Genomic DNA, 17,680 nt, shown 5'->3' with positions numbered 1-17,680 from the left:
TTTCATTATAAATAATAAGAGTTATTTTTATTTGAGTTGGGTTTTTCCAATGAAACACAGTCATCTAAAAGCCGATTATAGTGTTCTTCAAATGAAAACACTGGGCAATCACTGACAGTCGAGTTTAGTTGCAATTTTGCTCGGTTCATTATAAAAAAAATGATAATATAGCCAGAACTCCAGAACATGACATTCTTGATCAAAAAGTGCTGCGAGTCTCTCTGGTGCTGAAAACAGGGATACTCCTGCATTTGAAATGCTCATCAAATCATCTCCATGTCAGTCTCTGGTCTCTGCTGCTGCTCCGAGTCGTCTCATTGAGCTGATGGACTCTATGTGTCGTCTCAGCCTGGACTCCCAGTCGTCCGATCGCTCCAGAACTTCATAGCGTGTCTCCATTGTGTCTAACAGCTGCACTGCTTCAGGGAGGTCAAGGGTCAAACCAGCCTTCTGCACAGCCTCCTGAAACTTAGCAGGTGATGCGGTCGCTATGCAGCATCTGAGTACAAAGAGCTTTTGGCTTAAATTACAATTCATTAAAACAACAGGAAGAACAGTTACTGCCACAAGTGTGATTTATACATGGCTACGGCTTAACCAAGAGAGCTTCGGATCAGATATAGACAGACCTGCAAACTCATTTCACTGAAATCCCATTGCAAGAAATTCACAGTCCTGATATATTGCAATAGGTCATTCACATACAGTGTTAGGAGGATTATGAATTAGTATCTTACAGAAACTGAACGTTGTCACAAAGTTTTCAATAGAGTTTTCTTTTCACCTATCCTCCATATGACATTTATTATCACAGCGCTGGTTTGTGTACTGGGGTAAACGCTGTATTTCTGCTTTTCCATAAACATCATAAACTAACTTTTTCATGTAGCCTGTCTGCAATTTTTGTTCAGGCAAATTATATTAACATATGTAACAATTTATTATATATAACTATAATAACAACATATTAATATGCTGCGTGCGGCTCCCAACAGGTTAGAGCTTGCAGACTGCCTGCGTTGAGACGCGCATCTCAGGCACTGCTCGAGCTACGCGGAACACGCGTGCATGCTAGAAATAGAACCTATGCCTACGCGCATGTTGGAAGCGTTTCCAGGCAAAATAGAATAGGAAAATATGTTTATATGTCATTTTGTACACAAATACAAATTAATTCATGACACTTTGATGTTTGAAAGTCTATAGGTTTACATAAATTCAGATATAAATGTAATTTAAAAAATAAATGAATAATTATCGATTTTCAAATATTGCACCTGTCAAACATACGTAGTCTATTTTGCCGTCAATACTGTTGACGGTGTCCTTTATCAGTAGGCTTTATATTTATGCTCAACATGAAGTATAGATATTGTTGTCATGAAGACAAGAGCCTGGTCTGTCAGCGGCCTCCCTGTCACCTACAGCAGCAGGCACAGCACCGTTCTGGTGAAGCAGGCCTACAAGCTGGGATTGGTAATGCTGCACTGTAATCATAGTTATTTATTTATATTTTTCATTATATTTTATAATATGATATTGGTTTGAGACTGAGAGTATTTTATTTAGTGGAGAACTTTGCAGCAGTATTTTCATTCTTATTCTTTTTTTTATTTTAAAAATATTTTATTAAAAAGTATATATATATATAAAAAGTGTATAGTAATAAACAACCTGCAGTTTAATGTTTGCATTTCTTTCCCTTACTGTACCGAAAATGAACCGAACCGTGACTTTAAAACCGAGGTACGTACCGAACCGTGATTTTTGCGTACCATTACACCCCTACTATAAAGATGACTATGATGATAACATTCGTTATCATTCTTATCAGAAGCACTGCAGTTTTGTCATCTGCCACTCTAATTGCTCAAGCTCTTTAAGCAGGATGGATTCTGATTTGCGGTCAATGTTTTTATTGCTCAGCAGGAAACATCTTTTTATTAAAGTGATTCTAGCGATATTGTTCCTCCGTGCCGTTTTCGTTACCGTTGTGGTGTGGACCCGCTAATCTTTTACATTTATATTTTTAAAACTACTGTATATCTTTATTGTTACAGCATTGGTGTGAACAGCCCTTAAATCGTAGTTTTTAACAATCATTCTAATGTTTAGAATGTTTAAAATAGATATTGGTGTGGTTTCAACATGTAGTTCTATTGTAGTTCCAAAACTATTTCAGCTGCTGATTCCAAGACATTTTTGGAAGACAAAACTTATTTTTTCACAGATATGCAAATTTTGTCTATATTAATCTGCCTTTGGAGACATTGCGGGATGTCCTCACATTAAAACAAAACAAAACTATTCATTAAAAATATTTAGATGTTAGATTAAAGGATAAATTATATGACAAGTTTTGGAATAAACAAAATATGGTATTATAAGACATGTGGTTGAGTGTGTGTGTGTGTGTGCTCTTGTTTTTGTGACATTTCAGGACACAACTCTGTATAATGACATGGGTATGACACAGGTATTACAAGGAGAGGGTGACTTATGAGGACATAACCCATGTCCCCATTTTTCTAAACGCTTATAAAATCATACAGAATGAGTTTTTTGAGAAAGTAAAAAAGCAAAAGGTTTCCTTTGCGGGTTAGGGTTAGGGGTAGGGTTGGTGTAGGGCCATAGAATGCACAGTTTGTACAATATAAAAACCATTACGCCTATGGGATGTCCCCACTTTTCCCAAAAACAAACATGTGTGTGTGTGTCTTTGTGTGTGTGGGTGTGTCACCTTTTTTCTCCGGGTCTGATGGGTGTGTGATAGTGCTGCCACACACCTACAGCTGTATGTGGACAGATGAGATAGTGATTGTCCTGCCAGCATCTCCTCATGGCCTCCAGTATCCCGTCATCAGACACCGACCCGGATGACAACACCTCACACAACTACAGTGGAAAATTTAACTCTATTACCATCCAGCTCTAATATGCCAAATGTGACTATAAGGCATGGAGATATTATAAACATCAACATCATGATTTCCTGTAAAGCTGCTTTTAAACGTGTATGTGAATAAACTGGCTTTACTTCAGAACAAAATAAACACGTTATCAGACAGCTGTATGTGGCAGTGATGTAAATGAGTTTATTGTTCACCTGCTGATGGAGTGACTCGGGAAGAGTAAGTTTGTGTGTCCTCTGAAACTCCTCCATCAAACTCTTAATCATCACTCCATCTCGACCAGACAGCAGCCAGAACACGCGCTCCATGTTATATGGGTCCTGTGAACATTCACAGCTGTATTCACACACACACACACAGATGGGATGAACACAAATAAACCACTGAGAGCAGCGGCACCTGGATGTCGATGGCAGGAGCAAGAGTTTGCTTGACAGAGTCGGACATAGAGAAATCTCCGCTCTGGAGTGCGCGGTGGACGATGTCGTTGGAGTTGACCACAGCCACGAGACGCAGAGGGATTCCCATCAGCTTCATGATGTATCCAGCTGAACAAGCACACAGCCAGTGATGAACAATCATAAAACCCAAGCATACCAGGACTCTCTGTTCACATTTAACTCAATGGCAGCTGCTTGGCTGGAGCATTCAGACCCAGAAGGACATGATCTGAAATCAGCCATCAAATATACGCACAGATGAACTGCTCGCAATATATCCAGTAACATGCACAGTTCCACATATTACAAAACTCCTTGCTGTGGACAATAGGAGCATCTAATTCAAACTCACCCTTAAACAACTAAACCTTTAAGTCAAATTTCATCCAAACGTCAAAAGAAAGAAATCTGACATTATATTTTGCATGCAGAAAATGCATCTTATTTTTATGATATCATGCAATTTGTGTCATGAGATTATTTTCATGCCAACTGAGCACATTTACCCCAAACTTTCACTACTGTAATGAATCTGGAAGTTTTGATTTTGGGTTTCTTTGTAATTGTTATTATTCTCACAGGTAATTCTTGTTACAACATTAAAAAAAGAAATAAAAATCAGCAAAAAATGTATAGTGCCTTGCATACCCAAATCAATCACTGGTGCATTAGATTAAATTACTAGAGCCTGAACGATATATCGTTATTGCGATATTATCGGCCGATATGAGCCTGTTGCCGATATTCTGGTATCGCTGAATATGCCGCCGAAATGCTCATTTTTTTACAGAACATATAATGCAGATAAAATGCCTGGAATTGTGTAATTACTTAGTTTGTCCAGCAGATTAAACGAAATAGAATTTGGGATCCCCCAGATACATTCGCTAGATAGTGACACCAGTCAACACTTTCACTTCAGAAATTAGGTCTCTTGTTCAGGCAGCATTCAAGCATCATCTTATTCAACCGTATGTGCCCTGCGAAGTGGACTTCACATGGAATTCCACCATGATTCCAGTTCCAAGGAAACGTACACGTTACATTCGAAGGGCATTAATGTGTGCGAGATGTGAATTAATATTGTATTTATTTACAGAGGTATTTTATGTCATACTTCACACTTCTCTAATAAGTTTCGTCTGTGTGTGGAGACAGAAGCGCAAATCCGAAGAAGAATGTTCCGAAGTGAAATAAACTTCAATGGAATATAGTTTAATGAAATTGAATTGAATTAACATTGAATAAACTTAAACTTTATTGTTCAGTGCACTGATGTCAGAATCATTGTGGATAATAGTTTATTGTTAAATTGTTAAATGCCCTGCCTCCATTACATATCTCAGTCACATCATTATGAGTGTTTGATCACTACATGCATAAAAATGTTTTATGTATATATATTCTGTTTATGTATATACTGTATTCTATATATAGTACCAGTCAAATTTTTAAACACACAAATGGGAAAATGTCCAAACTATATCGGCCGATATAGCGATATCTGCATTTTTTTTTTTACTCGCTAATATCGGTATCGGCCCATAAAAATAAAATAAACATATTGGCCGGGTTCTAGAAAGTACAATATAAAGAATTATGTAAATGTAGTAGGACAAATACTGTAGCTTTTAAAGAGTCAGTAACAAACTTTAAAATATTATCAGGTAACATGTTAATCTGTCATGAAATTATCATCGTTGTGATTGTGGGTGATGTTGTTGGCAGGTTTGTTGTTCTTCACCTGTAATGTTTCCCGCTCCTCCTGTGGGCACCAGCACCTCCAGCACGGGCAGAGCATCTTCTTTGGCCAGCGGCACGCTCAGCTGAAGGTATGCGTATAGGAAGTGTGCCAGCTGGACCAGGATCCTGGACCAGTTCACAGAGTTCAGACTCATGAGACCATGACTAAGCACCAGGTCTGGATCAGCAAACAGTTTCCTCAGAGGAACGTCGATGTCATCAGACGTCCCGTCAGCTGCAGTTACCAACACACAGAGAGGGTCACGGCACACGGCTGACATGCAATATTTGACAGAAACAACAGATTTCATAAACAAATGTAACATGAACTATATGTACACATAAATGTTAAAGAAGGCTCTTCTGTTTACCAAATCTGCATTAATTTGATTAAAAATACAGTAAAAATTTTAAAATATTATTACAATTAAAAATAACTGTTTTCCAGTGTGAGTATATTGTAAAATGTAATTTATTCCTGTGACCAAAGCTGAATTATCAGCATTATTAAGTCTTCCGTGTCACACGATCCTTCAGAAATCATTCTAATATACTGATCTGCTGCTCAAGAAACATTTCTAGGTTATTATAAATGTTGAAAACAGTTGCTGCCAAATCTTTTTGTGGAAACCATGATATGTTTTATTTATCAGGATCCTTTGATTAACAGAAAGGTTAAAAGAACAGCATTTTGTTGAAATATATATCTTATAACATTATATATATTTTTTTTTTTTACAATTTTGATCAATTTAATCTGTCCTTAATGAATAAAAGGGTAAATTTCTTAAAAAATAGATGACTGTTACTCTTTACCTGCAAACACATGGACGTTGTCCGCTATGTTGGTGGTCATCTGTCGTTCCTGTACTCTGGTGATGCGTCTGTGGGGAAACACCACCACTATGTCCACCTCACTGAGACCCAACACACTTCTGATGGCCGAGCCGCCCGTGTCGCCCGACGTACCTGAAACAACAGCACGTCTGAATCTCCATCACAGGACACGGGACTTCAGCGCAGATGTGAGAAGGGCGTCACCTCATACCTACTAGTATTGTGGCCCGTTTGCCATCTTTGCGCAGGAAGTACTGCAGGAACTGAGAGGTACAGGACATGGCCAGATCCTTAAACGCAAGCGTTTCTCCATGAAACAGTTCCAGGATGCACAACGAGTCCTTTAGCTGAACCAGTCTCACAACTTCAGGTATGGAGAAGCTAGACAGTGCCTGGGAAATGAGCCCTTAAGAGAGAGAGACAGATAGCAGGAGGTTTAGACTGGTTCATGATGTCTGATGAGTGTTTGGTCCAGAATGCATCTCACCCTCTAGATCATGTCGCGGTATCTCCTGCTCAGGGATGTAGAGGGAGCAGATCTCACACAGCAGCTGCTGGTAGGACAGACGGCTCCACGTGAGCAGTGTTTCAGGAGACAGTGACGGGATGGTCTCTGGCATGAACATGCCTCCGTCTGCAGCGTATCCAGAGAACAGTACATCTCTGAAGCTGCGGCCCTGAACGCCTGCACGTGTGCTGCAGTACTGCATCCTACAGAAACAGCATTCACAAAAAAATGCTAAAAACTCCTCACCCTCAGACCATCCAGGGAGTAGACGAGTTTGTTTCTTGTTTAGACTTGGAGAAATGTAGCACTCCATTGCTTACCAATGAATGGGTGCCGGACTCATTTACATGGATTATGAACTCTATATTTTAGCCGGAAGCAATGATTTGAAGCTTAAAGGGTATTAATGATGGATTTGTTTCTTAAAGACACGCAGTTTTTGGTTTCTGAAGTTGTGTGGATTTTTGTGATACTTTATCAGCAGTTTGGACTCTCATTCTGTCGGTACCCATTCACTGCAGAGGTGTCACAGTTATGTTTATTACAGTCTCTTTCGGTTTCAGTTTCATGGACTTTTAGTTTGTTCATAGTCCGTTTCCGTTTTCCTTTGTCTTCGTTTTTTGCCACTAATCTGTTTCGACTTTCCATGGACACTAAATGAGTCATCACAGCTGTTCATTATTAGCTCTTCATCAATGTGTATTTAAGTTCCTCCTTGTGTACTCTTTATTTTTCTGGTATTGTGTAAACCACACTGTTTCACCTCTTTGTAGAGTCTTTAATAAAGACTTCTGTTGCATGACTCTTCCTTGTCTTCATCTGACCTGGACCCGTGACAAGAGGCAAGAATGCTACACTGCCGTCCAAGGGCAAAGCACAGTAACTACAAACCAGATTCCAAAAAAGTTGCGACACTGTACAAATTGTGAGTAAAAAAAGGAATGGATTAATTTACAATTTAAAATCAACTTATTTTTCCCCTTAAAATTATAAATTTTCTCAGTTTAAACATTTGATATGTCATCTATGTTGCATTCTGAATAAAATATTGAAACTTGAAACTTCCACAACATTACATTCTGTTTTTATTCTCAATTTGTAAAGTGTCCCAACTTTTTTGGAATTGGGTTTGTAGACATTTGATCAAAATTTAGTTTGAGGCCTAAACTGGGCTTTGTGACATCTGTTCTGTCTTGTGGCAAAGTCTCTTAGTTCAATTGTGTCCCTTTTCAGAGAAACGGGAGAATCAAAATTGCAGTAACTAGAAAATCCTAACTGATACCATGGTAAACTGCAGTAAATTATGCTACTGTGTTCTAGCTTTGTTTTTCTGGCTTTTTCTGGGTTACTACTGAGCGATTTTAATATTCACAACCTGCAAACATCAATACAACTATTAAAGTTATTAAAAACAATCAACATATAGTAAGAATCATAACAAGAAAGTTGTATGAACACATTTAATTTGAGGATACTGCACTTTGCTTTTACAATAGTGTTTAAAGGTACAGGTTGTAGAACCTGCCACTAGAGGTCGCACTACCAAAACAATAACAATCGAGTGGTTTGATGACGCTAAGAAGGAGCGTGGAATGATGGGATTTGTTGTCTTCTACCCAACCGCTGACGGCCATCAATCAGACGGAAAGATAAATCATGGATTTAAAGGATGAGGTAAAGTTTTATAAATGTTGTGTTTGATGTCATAATTTTAATATATTGAATTAGACCCGAGTAATGGAAGGTTTACAACTAAATACATAACAAACGCGAGTTCAACAATTTGCGTGAGTAGATTAACGTTACATACAAAGTCAATGCAAAGAAGCGATCAGACAATGGATCAGACATATAGAATTACATTTGGTTCAATAAAAATGAATGAAACTTTATAAAACTGAACATAACTTTTTCAGAAACTATCAAAAATATGCCATTACAAAAGAAGAAAAACACAATGAAAATGAAAAAAATGAACTCAGTTGCACAAATTTAACAGGTTCTTCAAATATGCTTTATTCTATGTTAATGTTTTTCAAAGATTTGTTTTCTCTAATCATGGATTCTGATTGCCACAAATTTCGCTTACGCGATAGAGACCAGATTTAATCACCGCGAGAGCTTTCCATTATGCGCGCCACTGACTGACATCTGTACATCCCGGTCAGAGAGCACCCGTCCATCAAAAGCTCACTATCCAATCAGAGTAGATCACTGTTAAGCCATTCCCCACGAGAAGTTTGTGCCAAAACACCAAACAAAACCCTCGAAGCGTAAGCGAAATCTGTGGCAGTGCATTAAGAATCCACGATCAGCAAAACAGAATCTTTGAAAAACAAGAATCTTTGAAAAACAGTTTCATTCATTTTTATTGAAGCAAATGTAATTCCATGCAGACACATACACACGCGGGTCTAGAGACGCGATGCCCCACGTTTGGCGTCTATACCAAAAAAAAAGCTCTCTCCATTTAGAATGCCACAACGATATTGATCCTCACTCTTTCTCTCCTCTTGTCCCAAACTCTTCTTGGGTCGTTTGGTTGACCCGCACGCTTAAGTTTACGGGAGCTGTCCTTGTCGACAGAACCAGCGGCAGACGGTAAACAGTAATTTATGTTCCATAAATAAGTAACACAATCCACCATAAAACGTGCAAGAAGACGTAAATAAGGAGCTGCTTGAAGCAAGCTAGTGGTTTGCTCATAGACAGTAAAAGAAATGGACACAGCGACCCCACTGGAACTCAATTGAGACAAGTGAAGCCCATTTTTAGCATTTTTTAGCACTTCCGTTTCTGATGCCCAGACTCAAACGAAGCTTAACGACGTCAGCAACCTGTCTGACAGATGTAAATCTTCTAGTAGCTGTGCGTGCAAACTGCCATCGTTAATCTTGCAGAGACGGTGAGCTTGAGCGGGGAGTTCTTTGTCGTGAGTGAGCAGGAGTAAGTATTCTGATTAATTATTTTGTATAGTATTTTAAAATGTAACGCCAGTACGCCATATTAAGTTAATTGCCTGCGAGCTTCTCCTCCTGTCTGTACGGTAATGCGACAGAGAGTTGAGTGGTTATGACGCAATCGTTAGCCTATTTTTTACAAAAACTGTTTAAACGGGGCCATAATGTAACATAGAAGGTAATGGAGCCCTTTATACATAGTCGTGTATCTTTAGAAATAAATAATGGACAAACGGAGTCTTTAAACGCCTCAGATGTAAAGTTATTCGCTGTCAAAGTGACGCCAAAATGAATGGGAGTCAATGGGAATGCTAACGCAAGTGAAGTTCTGCTACAAGATGGCAGCCCCCACCCGACTTCAACTTCCGGTCGACTTCCTTGCCGCCTGGGTTCGCTGGACGCTAGACACTACTTCCGCATTTGTCCATGACACTGTTGTCACGTGGTTTCTACACCAGTAAAGGTAGTAACAAAGGGTAACTAACCTCATTGACAGGCGACTGCACTGCCCCGTGTCACTGTTTAGAATGTGAATATTCTCATGATTTATGTTTAGTTGAAAATATTAGAGATTTTGTTAGCAATCAGTTGGACAAAATATTTAACATTAGCTTAGTGGTTTTTGGATATTTTACAAATTGTACCTATAAGGTCATCCAAAGGTAGAGTGCAGTATCTGCATTTTAGCGGTCAAAGGTCACATCAGTGGTCATGGGTTTTATCTATACAAATTTCTTCCTAAGAAGGCATAACGTGAATGCATTATAAGTAAATTACCAACAACATGTTTGACTGGCTGGTGTAGAAACTTTAAAAGAATTTTGTCAGGAAGTTTCAGTTCACAAAATCTGATAACAAAATCAAAGGTCTAAAAACTGTTTATTCATGGACTACAGCTATTTACAATGTTATATTCGTTAAAGATCACGTTTACTCAGAGCTGTTTTACTCGTGTCTTTACTTTCATAATAACATTATGTTATAAATGAAGCAGAACAAGCTTATCGATACCTGTGACAGACTGGACTCTCCACAGCCGGATCTGCTGCACTCTGACCCGCTCTGTGTTCATTATACCAGCGGGTTCATGGAGGACGGAGGAGCTTAATGTTCCTGGGACATGTAGTTAATCATGGACTTTATCGTGTAGTTAATTTACTTTATATATAGTTCTCGTGGAATAAACGGACAGATAAGCTAAAAAATATCATTCAGTATAAATAATAATTATGCTATTTTTAAATTTCCTTGTGCGTTTACAATTTAATCATTGCTGAGTTCATCGGTTTCATTTTTTAGTTGCTGAGGCAAAACGTAGACGGCGCTGCCACGTGACACCGATTACTTTCCACAGCGCTGTTAGGAAGAACCAATCACAGCCGTTTGTGATTACAAGATAGGATTTTTTATTTTTATTATTTTTATTATTTTATTTTTTTATTATAATGACATTTGAAACACAGAATGACATCAACATATTACATGCCAGGGAGCAAAAAAATAATATACCTTTTAAAAAGATTCACAGTTTTTACAGCTTTCTTATTGGAAGAGTCGAAATCAAATAAAGATACAGTTTTAAATCTTCCAGAAAAAGATTAAAGAAAGGCTTACATTTACAATATTTACATTTGTGGACAAAATATTTGGCGAGAAGCAAAATAAGATTAAGTAAATAAAAAACATCTGATTGTTCTCTTTCAAAATGTATATAACCCAAAATAACATTTTCATATTTCACGGAAATGTCAGGAATTATACCACAAAAAATTCTCAAAATGTTTTTCCACAGATTCTTAGTATACTCACAATACCAAAATAAATTAGTTAAATCTTCAGCTTGGAGACCACAAAAGGAGCAATTTACATCAAAGTCCTCAGAAATAAACCTTTGTAAAAAACATTTTGTGGGATAGCACCGATGTATAATTTTATAAGACACTTCTTTGGTCTTATTATATAAAAAGAATTTTTGAGGCAAAACCCAGACCCTATCCCAGTTAATTTCACCTACATGTCTGCTCCAATAAAAGATGGCATTCGGACAAGAGACAACCTCATTCTGGAACAGAGCACGAACACTCCTATTATTTGATTTGGTGGTTAGGGATAATTTACCGACATATGTATCAAATACATTGAGATATGGCACAAACTGAGAGACCTTGTTGTTAAAACCCTTCATAAACATAATAATCCCAGAAGGGATAGCTCCAAAAACAATAGCATATTCTCTTGCTGTAATTGGGATTTTATAATGTGACAGAAACTCCTCATATTTTAATGGAATTCCTCGGTCATTGAATAACTGACTCACCAAAATAATATTATTTTTAACCCAATTATCAAAATAAATAGATTTGTTTTTGTACAGCAGATCTCTGTTGTGCCAAATTATATAATTGTGTGGGGAAAAATTATGCTTGTAAATTAAAGACCTGATAAAAGACATTGTTTGTGAAAATGAGATAATTTGGAAGGAATTTTGTCAGGATTATAATTACACAAGAGCAGAAAATTTAGACTACCTAATTTAGAAAAAATAAAATTTGGTATAAAGGTGGGATTTTTTAAGTGTTGTTTTATCCAATTTATTTTAAATGTATAATTAAGGGTAGAAAAGCTGATAAAATTAAGTCCACCTTTTTCATAAGAATTCATAACTACAGATTTTCTAATATAGTGTTTCTTATTTTTCCATAAGAAATTAAATAAACATTGATCAACTGTTTTTTCTGAGCATCAACATAAAGAGATGTAGCAGAATAGGCTAGACGTGAGAGACCCTCTGCTTTAGAAAGTAAAGTTCTACCCTTGAGAGACAAATCTCTGTGTAACCATAGATTTAGCTTCTTTTTGGTCTTTTCCATCATTGGAGAGAAGTTATCAACACATCTATTCTTCATATCCTTAGAAACGACTATGCCTAGGTAAGTAATTTTTTCTTTCACTGGGATGCTGTCTATGTTTGTTAAACAACAATTTTTAATTGAAAATAATTCACATTTGTGAATATTTAAATGTAAACCTGATGCCCGAGAGAATAAACTAATAATATTAATAGCTAAAGAAACCTGAGCAGAGTTGCGTAAAAAAAGTGTCGTATCATCTGCGAGTTGACTCAGTATAATCTCTCTACCTGCAATATTAATGCCCTGTATAGCGCTTGCCCTAAGATAAACAGAAAGTAGTTGACCAGCTAATAAAAATAAATATGGTGATATCGGGCAGCCTTGTCTAATTCCACGTAGCAAATTAAATCTAGTAGATGAGCCAGTCTTTAATTTGATAGAACAGTTTGCATTTGCATAAAGTGTTTCAACATCAACAGCTTTGATAAAAAAAGGACCAAAACCAAACTTTTCTAACGCTATAAAAATAAACTTATGTTCAACAGAATCAAATGCCTTATAAAAGTCTAAAAACAAAATAAAGCTCTCATCTACAATTAAATCAGAGTAATCAATAAGATCCAACACTAATCTAATATTATTTGAAATATGCCTCCCTGCACTCTAAAAAACACTGGGTTAAAAACAACCCAAATTGGGTTGTTTTTAACACAACTGCTGGGTAAATATAGGACAGAACCCATATGGGGTTAAACTAACCCAAGAAGTTGGGTTATTAATTTTAACCCAGCAAATGGGTTGTTTTTTCTACCCAAAAATTGGTTATTTTTACAAAAATAATGGGTTAATTTGATTTCATAAATGGGTTATATTTTCAAAGGAATTTTTATTCCTTTTAACATTAAATATACCACATAATAAACAAACAGGACAACATTGTATTATCTTTATTTTTCTTTCAGCATATTACACTTTGTAATTACACTTTACCTCAACCAAAAATTCAAGAGATCATACAAAACTAAAAAAATAAAATTCCATTTATAAACAGTATTTAAAACAATTTCTTTCATTTTTAAGGTTTGCCTCTGTAACTTTTCTAAACTGTAAATGTTTAGAAAAAAGCATTTGAATTCATAAACTCCAAAGAACCACAAGGTTTAGTAATGCATTTAAAAAATAATTCATATTATTTTAATCCATATGCTCATGAAATTCATGAACTCCAAAAAACCTCAAGGTTTTTTTTAAATATACAAATAAATACTTATTTTTAAATAATCCATATGCACATGAAATTAAAACTAAAATACTTAACCTCAAGAACTGTTTGTTACAAAGCACATTTGTTTTAAGTCTACATTATGGACCTGTTGTTTTAAGTCTACAAAATGAACACAAAAATAAATCTATGAAATACAACGTATTGGCAGTAAAAGATTTCTACATAAAAATGTAATTGATAATCAGTACGCATAAAGTAATACTCTTCCTCAAGCAATAAAACAGAACAAAAATCTCATGTGCAAATAAAACTTAAACTAAAATGCTACCTCGTGTTCTTGAACCACTGTTTGTTCAAAGAACCTCTTATAATCTACTTGCAAGAGTGTAGTGCCCAGTGCAAAAAATTCACTGTTGGGGATTCACTTCCCTCCAACTCAAAAATATTATGAATAAACTCCCTAATATAGAAACAATGTTTCGGTTAGTTTACATCAAAAACATAAAACGATTTGAAACATACATTTACTGTCCCAATGAAGTGAAGTGAAAGTGATGTGACATTCAGCCAAGTATGGTGACCCATACTCAGAATTCACGCTCTGCATTTAACCCATCCGAAGTGCACACACAGAGCAGTGAACACACACACACACTGTGAACACACACCCGGAGCAGTGGGCAGCCATTTGTCCTGCGGCACCCGGGGAGCAGTTGGGGGTTTGATGCCTTGCTCAAGGGCACCTAAGTCGTGGTATTGAGGGTGGAAGAGAGCACTATACATTCACTCCTCTCACCTACAATTCCTGTCGGCCCGAGACTCGAACACACAACCCTTAAATTGCGAGTCCAACTCTCTAACCATTAGGCCATGACTTCCCCTTAAACAATAGTTCTTTGTTCCAAAGCTTCTCCTGCGAGGATGACAAATGCCCGCGACGCAATGTGTCCATTTTCAAGTTACAGGACATATGGGTAAGGTCTTGATGCTTCAGCCTGCTGGAGGTACTCCACCATATTTGTTCCAACCTAAAGGACAGATAATGCAAATGAATAAAGGTGAAACAGAATGGGAGTGTCAGGGGTGTGGGTATGGGTGGTGGGTTGGGGATTCATTCGAAACTGTTTATTCAATCAAGCAGTCTTTAGAAACAATAGGTCTTGTTTAGCCAGAGCTTTGGATGAGGCAAAATACCTGAAAATTATTACAGCTTGATCTGGCCCACTTTGACAGAGCCACTGACAGGGATGCTAAGCAAGTCAAAAGAGTTTTGGTAACACTTGAAATACTTTAGCTTTACTTTAATTTCTACATTTAATATTCTGCCCTACAAAAGCAAAAGACCTTAACTTGCTAGAGTGTGAAACTGAAAAAAAAAAGACTTTTTTTTTATCTGTCTAGTAAAATTAATTATAGCTAGGACACTAGAAATTTGCCAGTAAGATGTTTTAGTAATGAAAATTATCTACATAAAAAAAAATTGTGAGCTCAGACTTATTTATCCAAGATACATTATAAATTAAATTACAAAGTTCTTATGGAGCATATCTTGTCAACATGTTACTATATATAAGACTGGAATAACGATGTTGGACATTCAGCTTTGATCACAAAAAAAAATGTTCTTAATATATTCAAATAGCAAATATTAATTTATTGTAACAATATTTCACAACATTACTATTTTTGCTGTATTTGGATCAAATAAATGCCTTTGTAAGCAGAAGAGACTTAATTTAAAAACATTTAAAAAATCATACCGATCCCAAACTTTTGAATGGTAGTGTATTCAACCTGGTGAAGTCATTAAATGATTGAAGTAAATTTCTGTAAAGTCGTACTTACAGGCTGAATGTCAATGAAAGCTTTTTTGCTTTCATCAATGCTGGGTCGGACTGTTTTTCTGCCAAATTTGTAGGGTGGAGGTAGAAGCAAAACAGGTAATAGCTTTAGTGCAAGATTTCCCTTTGCATCTGTAGGAAAATAATATTACATTCATCAACACTAGTAAAAACAGTAGCGAGTTGTCATTGAGAATATAAGGCCAGATTTACTAAACAGGTCAAATTAGCGTGAGTCCAAAATCCCATAAAAGTGTAGACTGAAGTGTAAAGTTGTGCTGTTGATCCACTGACAATATGCAAATAAAAAAAAAACAGATTTTTTTCATCACTGCATTTCTATAGTAATCCTGACAGTACTATGGTGCAAGCTATTAGTAAATCTGGCCCATAATATCAAAATATTGTAGAAACATTTTAACCTTCTGTCATTTCTTCAGCTGTACATGAAAGCTTTGCTTCTCGCTCACAAAAAGCAAGATCCTGTCAGTATACCAGCCATTTTTCAAACAGTTTTCATCTTAATGTAAAATGTGAAAGTCCTGTGCAATCTAAAAGCAAAAATAACAAAAAAAACTTCTCAAAAAAGACTTAATATAACTCATGTTACCATATGACAAAGACATTATGTTAACATACCATGCCTGAGGTAGTTAGCCGAGGAAACTCATGGAGGACCTCAAACATATTTTTCAGATGTACTGTTCCACCTGGCTGATGGGCTGTGTGTTGTTTCTCAGCCATTGTTTAATTTCCTCAGCTCTCTCTTCAGATACGGTTGATTCTACTGGACAAAGAAATAGCAATGCTGTTATCAAATAGAGGCTTATGAACATTTTTTACATGTAAAAGGATTAGTTTCCATAAAAACAGAAATACTCTTCAGAGCTTTTCAACACTTTAACTAGTAACATCCTGGATGTCTCTAAAACTCCATGCAAACTGATTCCTGAATTATACTGCTTAACATTTCACTTTGGCTCATAATTTGCTCACAAGTCGTTCCAAAACCAGTAAGACCTCCGTTCATCTTCGGAAGACAGTTTCCACGGTCTCACGGGTTCGGAACAACATGAGGGTGACTTATTAATGACATAATTTTGATAATTGGGTGAAGTACGTTAACCCTTTTAACTAAACGGGTATAACCAACAATAACGTTACCGGATCTTTTTAATAATAGTAACAGCTGTTTTTTTATGGTTTATGGTCATTTTATTATGATCAATGTATGGCAATCATTCAAAATTAGATGAGATAAAAGTGTCACCTCCAGCTAAAGGCTGTGGATTTGCCACCACGGACAGTCAATAGCAGGTCTGAGGGGAAAAAACAATATATTTTAGTCCAAGATTAATTGACACTTCAAAAATAATACATTTATTAAATGAATAAATGATTAGAAATGTATTTTTATTGTGAAAAAAAAAAAACCGAAACGCATCAGACAGAAAAAATAGGTAACGTTATCTCTGGTGCTCGCAAATGGCAGGATGCTTTATGAATCTATCATATAACGTTAAGTGATATTTTAAAATCAGAATGGGACATTTTTGCCAATCGGTAACGATTGCAATTACAAAAGACCATACAAACCTTTATTTCACCAGAAAAAAAGGCTGAAGTCAGTTTGTTTTTAAAATATTTTCTCCTGTAACGATCCAAAATATGCCCGCGACAGATGACCCAAAATTGGGTTGTTTTGGCTTAGCACTGCATGCAGTAAGATGGGGGATGGGCAAGTCAAGGAATGCACGTTTACATCACATTGATCTCGTGCATTTTGAAATTATTGACTTAATGGACTTTGAAGTAAATTATGTCATTTAACAGTTAAGAAGAAAACGTAAGACTTTGACAAAAGGGTCGTTTAACACATAAAAACTGAAGAAAACGTATTTACTATCCAGCAGGCATTACCAGCAAAACCCAAAAACGAGCGAATCTGGCGGTGCATTTAATGTCATGTAAACGTGACTGTTGTCGCACATTTCTTTGCCTTTTTATCGCTCGTTCGCTCATTATTATGTTATGTGTGTAAATATGTTTAAAAATACATGTCAAATGTATAAATATATTGATACGAACCTTATTTCTCCAAATATTACAGCGTGTGTGTGGCATCCACCTCCACCTCGAATTCAGTCAGCCCGCGCTGCGCTGATCCTGCGCGGAGTTGATTTGACCCAATGAGCTGGGTTATTGCGTCCGAGTGGGGGAGGGGGTGCATTGATTCAGCTCTCAGTGAAAACGACCCAGAAAATAACCCAGCGGTTGGTTACATAGAACTACCCAAAAAACTACCCAAGACTGAGAAAATAACCCAAAAAATTTACCCAAATGGCTCAACCCAGCACTTGGT

At 36.6% G+C, this 17,680-nt stretch overlaps 1 protein-coding gene and 1 long non-coding RNA gene across 6 annotated transcripts; both read right to left on the bottom strand.

The window, feature by feature from the left end:
• thnsl2 (threonine synthase-like 2) lies at positions 1-10,565 on the bottom strand. Its single transcript, XM_026255424.1, has 9 exons — positions 10,412-10,565; positions 6,420-6,643; positions 6,144-6,338; positions 5,912-6,064; positions 5,097-5,330; positions 3,312-3,460; positions 3,107-3,232; positions 2,741-2,895; positions 1-499 (listed from the first exon to the last, which is right to left on the bottom strand). The coding sequence occupies exons 2-9, from the start codon at positions 6,640-6,642 to the stop codon at positions 280-282; spliced, it is 1,455 nt and encodes a 484-aa protein (XP_026111209.1). The 5' UTR covers position 6,643; positions 10,412-10,565; the 3' UTR covers positions 1-279.
• A 3,631-nt stretch (positions 10,566-14,196) lies between these two features.
• On the bottom strand, positions 14,197-17,589 carry LOC113086491 (uncharacterized). Of its 5 annotated transcripts, none has more exons than XR_003284901.1 (6): positions 17,407-17,589; positions 16,589-16,637; positions 15,958-16,105; positions 15,741-15,869; positions 15,323-15,450; positions 14,197-14,505 (listed from the first exon to the last, which is right to left on the bottom strand). It is a non-coding gene; the product is annotated as an uncharacterized LOC113086491 (long non-coding RNA). The 5 variants fall into 5 exon arrangements; XR_003284904.1 differs by having other exon boundaries at positions 15,958-16,102; XR_003284907.1 differs by lacking the exon at positions 15,741-15,869.
• Between the last annotated feature and the right edge of the window lie 91 nt (positions 17,590-17,680).

This window comes from Carassius auratus, chromosome 5 (genome assembly GCF_003368295.1).
Source record: "Carassius auratus strain Wakin chromosome 5, ASM336829v1, whole genome shotgun sequence".
Taxonomy (NCBI): domain Eukaryota; kingdom Metazoa; phylum Chordata; class Actinopteri; order Cypriniformes; family Cyprinidae; genus Carassius; species Carassius auratus.
Note: the sequence above shows the minus strand (reverse complement) of the source record. Positions and strands in the feature narration are given on the sequence as shown.